The following is an 8,625-nucleotide window of genomic DNA, read 5'->3' as shown; positions in this document are numbered from 1 at the left end:
GTTTTACCTTTATTTGACAACAGTGTAGATTTGTTTGATAGGAGAAGGAACATGACTTGCTTAATAGAAAAATCCGCAGCATGGTGTTGATGCTTAAGAGAGTGAATTTGAGCATTAAGTTAATAGTTTGGGAGTGGATAATAGACTTACACTTCTCTAGTGCTATTTATAAGAGCAATCGACCTAGATTCTTCAACTCACTGGGCCGAGGTCTGTGCCTCGTTCAACTAGATCAAGCATAGCTGAGGCCGAGCACATTTCTTGAGTCTCATTTTGGTCCTAGGGTAATGTTTTGAGTTGGAGCAACCAAGTGTGTACCCCATTATGTATTTGGTTAGCTCAGTCTCACCTAAGCTCGCTGGTTTGAACCCACCTCCCTCCTACATCCATTTTTATTTTAGGCTACCATTTTTTGTCCGTCTTGTTAGTTTCTCATGTTTCTTTTCTGTTCATCATGCCTTTGGTCCAGAATCGTTCCTAAGAGCAGTAATAGTAGTAGAAGGATCAAAACTTTTAACTTTTAGTCCTAGAAATAGGACCAATTAAACCATGGAAAATGGTTGGAGAAACAAGAAATAATAAATAATTCATGGAGTAGATCGTTGAAGAGGAGATGAAAACTGAAAAGATATTGAAAGTATGAAATTGGGCAGTTGGAGAGTTGAAAGTGAAACGCAGCAGACGCAAGACGAAGAATAAACAATTGTTTGAATTTTATAATCAGAAGAAGAATAAGAATGGGTTGTTGGGTAAAGAAATTTTCGGAGAGTCGGCCCTTCGGATCCACCATCTCCACCTCCTACATGAACTTTCTACAATGGCCGATCTTGCTGTATTTTCTAAAGGCCGTACGCGTATTGACCTTTCAGCCGCCATCTACAGCTCCTTCTTCTTCATCTTCTTCTTCTTCGCCGAATCCAATAATTACTCTGGCAAGTCAAACTTTGGTTAACTCAGTCTTCATCCCAATTTCCATATCCAATTAAACAATTCATAAGTGCCTCTCCCACCGTATTTTCTCTCTCCCCTTTTTTGTATTATATCTTTTGAATTCTTCTCTTCCCCCATTTTCTTCGGTCAAAACTTGGAACTCTGCAATACGCTTTGAAAACAGCAACCTCCACTTTCAATCTTTTCAACGCCATAATTCTGGGTTTTCTTCTTCTTTGTAGTCGTCGCCTTTTCCCCTTTCCATCAAAACCCTAAAGGTATTCCATCCAATTCGACGGAATTTTGGTGTTTGTCCGTTGAGAAATGTCTTTCAACATCAACCGGTTCAATCCTCAATCAGCCGCCGAGAAAGCGGTTTCAGTTATCGGCTTCGGCTACGATCTCTGTAACGATTTGCGATTGTCTTCTTGCAAGCCGGGTCCATCGGGGTCTAAGCTGATCGATATCGACTTCACTCGAAGTAGAGACCTTGTACTTCCGGCCGGCGTTGTCGTCCCTAATGTTCCTACTTCCATCAACTGTGATAAAGGCGAGCGTACCCGATTCCGGTCGGATGTCATCTCCTTCAATCAGGTAAATTTCTTTGAAATGGGTTTTTGCTGTCTTTAGCTTAGAATTCTCTTCGTTTTCTTGTTTTTTTTTTTTTCATTTGTTGGCTTCATAGAACGAACTGGGTTTGTTTTTTTTCCGGTTAAAAACAGATGTCGGAGCTGTTTAATCAGCAATTATCTCTATCTGGGAAAATTCCGTCGGGGTTCTTTAACACCATGTTTGGATTAAAGGGTTGCTGGCAAAACGATGCAGGTTCCACAAGAAGTCTTGCATTTGATGGTTGTTTCATTACACTTTATAACATTGAGTTGGAAAAATCTCATATAACTCTCTCTGAGCAAGTCAAAAGGGAGGTTCCTTCTTCATGGGATCCTGCTGCCCTTGCAGAGTATGTTTCTTTTGTTTCTGTTTTTTTGTCTTTTCTTTAGTAGAATTCTAGACATTTGGATGTTTGTCTGTCTGGACTGAAAGTCTCTTCTATTGAAATATCTTCATCACTGATATTTAACGAACTTCTCTGTGTTCATCTTCTCCACATTAACACACTAATTGTTAATGGTGTTGAATGAATGAGAATGGATTTTTGGAAGTAATGCTTTCAACCATGCGCTTCTCTGTCCAACACTTGAGGAAGGACTGGTCTTTGAAATTGCTTTGACTATGTTGTCAAAAAGGTGGAAAATGTGCTTTTTGTTAGCTACTTTTAAGTTTTACTATCCCAAAAGTAAATAAAAACAGTGATGATGAGAATCTTTCTTGAAAGGATGGCCTTGTATGAACCTATTCTTTTAAATCCTTCGCATCTTCCCCTTTGTCCTAACAATCATTAGGTCATTTCATGGTCGTCAGTTCTTCTGAACTTCATAACTACCAGCTTAAAGGATGATCTGATTAGTATAATCCCTTGGATTCTTCTAATATATCATACAAAGACACATTTTGTTCACGAGTTCTTTGGTTTAGATTTTACCCAAGTGCTTGTTGGGTACGTCTCGTAATTACCAATATGTGTTCATGTTGCATTTGAAACATTGTTTATCGAATACATTACACAAACACTATCACATTAGACATTAGGGACATGTCAAATACTTGTTAAAGTGAAACACATTGGATATCTGATTTTTATGCCAACTAAGTACTAACTTGATTTCAGGTTCATTGAGAAATATGGTACTCATGTGGTTGTGGGTGTAAAAATGGGAGGAAAAGATGTCATTTTCATGAGGCAATTACGAGAATCGAATGTAGAGCAAACCGATGTGCAGAAGAAGTTAAAGAAATTAGCAGATGATAAATTTTCTGAAGATGCAAATGGAGGTTTCACGTCCAATTCTGTTGCAGCAAAAATCAAGGTACATACTCAAGAACATAAATGGCTATCACCATTTGGTCCATTCCATTGGTCCCATGTCAAAATAGAGAATGCTGATTAGCTATTGACGGAAATTAAAGAATCAATTTTCCTTGAGTCATGCATTATATGCAGCTCTTGATTCATGTTCTTTCCTTAAAATTCTTAGATTGAGATAAATCATATCAATAGAATATGGTTTAGTTGCTAAGTTCGCTATAGAATGTGGTTTAATTGTTACCTGATGTAGCAGTTGTCTTGCCTTCATCGTCACCTTGGCTTGCTTGTGAATTCTTCTTCTACTTCTGCATCTACACATATACTAAATATAACTCAACCAAGATTTATAAAAACTCAATAAACATGACTAGTCAGACAATGATTTTTGCTAATCGTATTCTAAATTAATCATTATAACCATGGGGCATACAATTTCTGATCCAATAGATTATTCTTTTTCTAAAACAATTTTGATAGGATTAATGATTCGCAATGGCATATTATTCAAATAGAACAGAAAAATTTAGAACTGCAAACAAGTTTTGTGGTTTGATGATGCATCTTCTAACTACATTTTCTATACGTATAAACATTTTAAGTCTCATCAGGAGAAATAAACTTTTATCCTCAATGATCCCAATTTTTAGGATGAATATTCTCTGCCATGGGAGCTTCGTAATGCATTTGCTGCCTCTATCAAACCACCAGTGATCAATCACTCAAAGGGTGATGTAAGCATCTCGGCATCTACCTGTTGTTCGTTTGGGGAGAATATTGCTACCCTATCGACCTATTAAGCAAATGAGAACTGACTTATTTAATTAAATGACTGGATGCAGGAGTTAACAGCGATTTATATTAGGAGAGGAGGTGTTGATGTTGGTCAAAGTCATAATCAATGGCTCTCAACCATTTCTCAGTCACCTAATGTTATCTCGATGTCCTTCGTACCAATAACATCACTCATGAATGGCGTCCGAGGCAATGGATTTCTAAGCCATGCAGTGAACCTGTATCTAAGATGTAAGTATGCAAGTCTTGCTTTTAAGTGTTGTTTCTCTACAGCCAATGGACCGAGGATAATTTTTGTCCTTTAATGAGAACCTGAAATATGGAGATCAGATACGTACATTATTTGCCCTTAAAATTTGACCTTAGTTACTCTTCCCATGGTAGCTGTAGTACTTGAGCTTCCACTATAAGATTTTGACCCTATGTTCATGCCAACAAGGTACCATTCACATTTAGTATTAGATTTTGATCATTGAAAAATTGTGCAGATAAACCTCCAATTGAGGAGCTCCAGCAATTTCTTGAATTTCAATTGCCTAGACAATGGGCGCCAGTGTACGCTGATCTTCCTCTTGCTCCTCGGCACAGGAAACAAGCCTCTCCATCTCTCAAGTTTACTTTGATGGGGCCCAAGCTTTATGTAAATACTACTAAGGTAATCGTCTGACTAGAATATTTGGGTCAGTTAAAAACTTAAAATAGCAATGGCACTGCCGCAAATGTGATAACTGCGGTTGGTTTTTGCCTGACCTATCTATTACAGAAAGGTTCCCTTTGCTTGGATGCAAATTGTTGAATGTTTCACATGGGGTCACAATTTTGAAACTGCAGGTTGATTCAAACAATCGTCCAGTAACGGGAGTTCGCTTGTTTCTGGAAGGAAAGAAAAGTGACCATCTGGCAATTCATCTCCAGCATCTATCAACTCTTCCCAAGACCCTTCAACTCTCAGATGATCTAAGCTATCGACCCATTGACGAGCCAGAGGAGAAGGGCTACTTCGAACCAGTTAAATGGAGCATATTCTCTCATGTCTGCACTGCGCCAGTAGAGTACCATGATTCTCTAATTGATGATGACTCTGCTTCTATCGTCACAAAGGCATGGTTTGAAGTTAAGGTTATTGGAATGAGAAAGGTCTTGTTCCTGAGGCTCGGGTTTTCGATGGTGGCATCAGCAGGGATCCGTAGATCGGACTGGGAAGGACCTTCAACAACTTCCCGGAAATCTGGACTCATCTCTACCTTTATCAGCACAAGGTTTAGTGCTGGGTTGCATCAACCAGAAGAGCAACCAAAAATTGAACTGAATTCGGCTGTTTATCCTGATGGTCCACCATTGACTTCTAGGGCAATGAAAATGTTGAATGTCATTGATACAAAAGAAATGGTGCGCGGTCCTGAGAATTCACCTGGTTATTGGGTGGTTACCGGAGCCAAGCTGTGCGTGGAAGGTGGCCGGATCTCTATCAAAGTGAAATACTCATTGTTAACCATATTGTCGGAGGATTCTATGATCTGACAAACAGAAAACTTACGCAGCGAGTAGATACAACTATTTTTATGTTGTAAATGTGTTTTGTACATTAGAGAAACACCATCATTCTTCTTTCACAGTGAAACAAATAGTATTTTGAGAATGTAAATCTCTGCTGTATTAAGCATTCTTTTGAACAATTTTTGGAGAATTTCTGGTGGCACAGCTTTCTATGTATGGATTTAGTGGAATAGATACTCACTAGTTGTGTAATTCAGCATTTTCATTTTGATGTAAAATTTTGAAGTGTTGTAAAACAAACATCTCAAACTTGTACACAAAATATAAATATTTCACTTGAAAGCAAAAGGTTACTACCATGTCTAACGAATTCAAAACTTATATTGGATAATTTATCTCCTGGCTAAACAAAACAATGAGAAGTGTCAGGATCGTCGGGAAAAACAGGTGCTCGAGTATAGCATTGCCCTCTTGTTGCAAGGATGACCCTTTACCTGGAAAACCATGAAGAGAGGAACATCCAAGCACCAAAAATTGGGAAGGTAGCAAGAGCAGACGCCTAAAAATCCAAAAAACATGCTTACATTCTGGAAGTACATAAAAAGAGAGAGAGAGAGAGAGAGAGAGAGAGAGGAGGAAGTTCTAAATGAAGAGACAATGTCAAGGTTTTTGTCGGACTTACCAAAAAGAAAATGAATTCCGGGTTGGCAAGATGTGCTGCATATTCATTTCTTTCCATTTCTTGTTTAATCAGTCTTTGCAACTGCAAATATCAACATTCAAACTTTATATAGTCGAAAGAAAATGAATTCCGGGTTGGCAAGATGTGCTGCATATTCATTTCTTTCCATTTCTTGTTTAATCAGTCTTTGCAACTGCAAATATCAACATTCAAACTTTATATAGTCGCTAGGAATGGGCATATAGATGCGATTGGCAATGCATATTCCACCGCTAATATCTATATTCTGGTATAAGAAATGCATATGTCAAATCAAAGATTAAAAGATGGAGAGCATAGAGGTTGCACAATTTACAAGAATCTATATGGCGAGCAACGTTTTATTCCCATGTGTCTTTCAAGAAATTATTAGATTAATCTTTGCATTGACAAACACACCTCGTGGTGATACTTTTTGGCTTCTTCATAGACTCTTTGGAAGTAGTGGATGGCTCCTGTAACCCTGGAACTCAAGGTAGGCACTTTCTGGAAAAGATGATGGTTCAATGTCTGAAAGGCATGCTGAAGTTGATTGACAAAACGCGTGTTCACCAACTATAAACAAGATGAAAAAATGAATAAAGCCTACACGTGAAATTATTTGGAACAAGTGTAAAATGTTTAAGTCCTTTCATTCTAACATAGGTTATAATTCATAGTGCAAGGCTCTGTAAAAGTTTAGACGACCATAATGTGCGAATAACCGACAGTGTGAGTGAAAGAGAAAATGTTGTTTACCAAATTTTGTCCAACAATTACCTTCACAAAAGTGCATCTGGTTAGAGCAACTTGCTGGCGGACCTTCAAAGCTTGTATCTAGTCACAAGCCAACAAATTTAGTTAATACATCAGCGTAACACCTCAGCACTAATTTTTTGTGCACACTCCAGCAGAACATACTTTGGACATTTCAAGAGCCTGCTCTAGGTGCCGAATTTGAATCCACTGTTCGGATATGATGCTAGACTTCTGGAAATAAAATGGCAACAAAGTAAGCATACTAACGAAGGAATTCTTGCACAAAGGAACATCAACGGATATTAGTTGGATGAGGAGAAAATATGTTAATTATATAGAGAAATGAACTCATTCTCAATCAGAGTCCAGGATATGAATAACACATCCACCATATTTCTTCAGTTAACCGTGTTCAATGTTAATATGCAAAAATGGGTAACGTGAAAACTTCAACAAATGACCAGACGGTCAAGATTTCTTATTGTCTATAATTAGCATTGCACGATAATGATAGCTAATGGATGCCATGGAATGTATATGCCAAAAAGATATTGTACATTGTGTCACATGAACAAGAAAAAAATAATAATAACTCGTCTTAGTTTTCCATGATGAATACAGGAGCATGTTGCACAGAACATTCAAACAGTGCTGGCTGAAAAAAATCCGGTTCCTTCCTGTAGTCAGAAATCTATACCTTCTCAACTTGCGAGGTAACCTCTTCTAGTTTTTCCTCAGCTTCCTCTACCTTGGCTTTCAAAAGATGAATGTCAAAGTTATTCTTTCTTTTTGCATCCCAGAGATGTCGTACCTAACATTCCCAAGCCTACTATACGGATCAATAGAACCTTTGAAGATGCTTCAACAAAATTTACCAGATAATTGGCTCATGGATCAGAAAATGTACAGATGCACCTTCTCAAATAAAAAATTAAATAGAAAAAAAGGTAGACAGAAACCTCATCCTCCAGAACAGCAATCCTTTCATCATCACTTGAAATTTTCCTCTGCAAATCAACTAAACTAATATCAGTCTGTCTATGAGTTTTCTTCATGTTCTCATGCATTTGAAAATTAAATGCTTAAATTGAGAATAGAACCCAACCTATAATCAGACAATTTTTTGCTTTTATTTAGTAAATTCGGACGTGTGAATGGCTAAACTTAAAAAATAAATACAAAGATGAAGCAACATGTTGAGCATTATAACGCAGGAATCAAACCTTCATATCAGATATAGCAGACTCCAAGTACTGAATCTTAAGTGACATATCCTCAATTAGCTTTTCCTGCGCCTTGAGTTCATTAGTCTTCTCAGTTAAATTTTGCTTGCTTTCCTCCAGAACCGATTCTGCATTCGACTTCATTAAGTACAAATTAGCGACACCACAGAAAATTGAGGAAACAAATGCGAGTCAACCTGGAGTAGATTGACTGAACAGACACTAGAATGAGCTAAATCCTAGGAAGAGCTAAAACAGTTCATGAACCTAAGTGAGAGATCCTGAGCTTGATTCCCAGTAATTCGTCGATCAACACATCGTTGCCTGATTGACCAGGCGAGACGATCTCGCACACGGCAAAAAAAGGTAAGACGAAGGCGGGAAAGAGATAGAGGAGGATCTTAATTGAGCAAACCGCCATTTGGTAGAGCTTTGTGAGCTCCACAACCCAGAAACCTGCTCTGCAATTTGGACAACGGAGCCACCGTCGCCGTCAATGTAAAATTGGGTTATTGGATGAAAAATTTAGGAAATTCTTTTAGAAAAAGAAAAACAAATTCAAGTTTTGTGCCTAATTACGTAATGTACGGAGTTGTAAACTCTCGGACTATCTCTTTTGTGATGGACGGCTCACTAAATACGATAATCACTTTTATTCCTATACTTTAGTAAGAGTAACAATTTAGTTTTTTTATGATTAAATTTTAGTAAGCCACAAGGGCTAAGGAAGAAGAAAAGTCTTTCACGACAAGATCAATTAACCAACAAGGAAAGAAGATCAGCCATACATGAGAGCT

General features: G+C 37.8%; 2 protein-coding genes across 7 annotated transcripts; one reads left to right on the top strand and one right to left on the bottom strand.

Annotated features, from left to right (window-relative positions):
• The first annotated feature begins 368 nt into the window (after positions 1–368).
• LOC103489321 (MACPF domain-containing protein NSL1) lies at positions 369–5,398 on the top strand. The gene is made up of 7 exons (XM_051079867.1): positions 369–1,524; positions 1,653–1,891; positions 2,660–2,858; positions 3,505–3,588; positions 3,697–3,880; positions 4,138–4,304; positions 4,481–5,398. Exons 1-7 carry the CDS (start codon positions 1,255–1,257, stop codon positions 5,168–5,170), a joined length of 1,833 nt encoding a protein of 610 aa, XP_050935824.1. The 5' UTR covers positions 369–1,254; the 3' UTR covers positions 5,171–5,398.
• On the bottom strand, positions 5,391–8,453 carry LOC103503257 (uncharacterized). 6 transcript variants are annotated; one of them, XM_051079869.1, is made up of 9 exons: positions 8,096–8,453; positions 7,829–7,956; positions 7,565–7,612; positions 7,303–7,416; positions 6,768–6,836; positions 6,627–6,683; positions 6,267–6,422; positions 5,829–5,909; positions 5,391–5,705 (listed from the first exon to the last, which is right to left on the bottom strand). In XM_051079869.1, exons 1-9 carry the CDS (start codon positions 8,247–8,249, stop codon positions 5,637–5,639), a joined length of 876 nt encoding a protein of 291 aa, XP_050935826.1. In that variant the 5' UTR covers positions 8,250–8,453; the 3' UTR covers positions 5,391–5,636. The 6 variants fall into 6 exon arrangements, with proteins under 6 accessions (XP_050935826.1, XP_050935827.1, XP_050935828.1 ...); XM_051079870.1 differs by having other exon boundaries at positions 6,267–6,389; positions 8,096–8,426; XM_051079871.1 differs by having other exon boundaries at positions 6,267–6,386; positions 8,096–8,425.
• Positions 8,454–8,625: the final 172 nt, after the last annotated feature.

The sequence above is a fragment of the Cucumis melo genome, chromosome 12 (assembly GCF_025177605.1).
Source record: "Cucumis melo cultivar AY chromosome 12, USDA_Cmelo_AY_1.0, whole genome shotgun sequence".
Lineage (NCBI taxonomy): Eukaryota > Viridiplantae > Streptophyta > Magnoliopsida > Cucurbitales > Cucurbitaceae > Cucumis > Cucumis melo.
The sequence above is the reverse complement of the archived record's forward strand: the minus strand, read 5'-3'. Positions and strand labels throughout refer to the sequence as shown.

Excerpts from the sequence above, each read along its gene's own strand:
- LOC103489321 (XM_051079867.1), top strand. The coding sequence starts at position 1,255 with ATGTCTTTCAACATCAACCGGTTCAATCCTCAATCAGCCGCCGAGAAA. Across the intron at positions 3,881-4,137 it reads AGTGAACCTGTATCTAAGAT|ATAAACCTCCAATTGAGGAG; the intron begins GTAAGTATGCAA and ends AAAATTGTGCAG. Across the intron at positions 4,305-4,480 it reads TTTATGTAAATACTACTAAG|GTTGATTCAAACAATCGTCC; the intron begins GTAATCGTCTGA and ends TTGAAACTGCAG.
- LOC103503257 (XM_051079869.1), bottom strand. The coding sequence starts at position 8,249 with ATGGCGGTTTGCTCAATTAAGATCCTCCTCTATCTCTTTCCCGCCTTC. Across the intron at positions 6,684-6,767 it reads AGGCTCTTGAAATGTCCAAA|ATACAAGCTTTGAAGGTCCG; the intron begins GTATGTTCTGCT and ends GCTTGTGACTAG. Across the intron at positions 5,706-5,828 it reads CGGAATTCATTTTCTTTTTG|GCGTCTGCTCTTGCTACCTT; the intron begins GTAAGTCCGACA and ends TTGGATTTTTAG.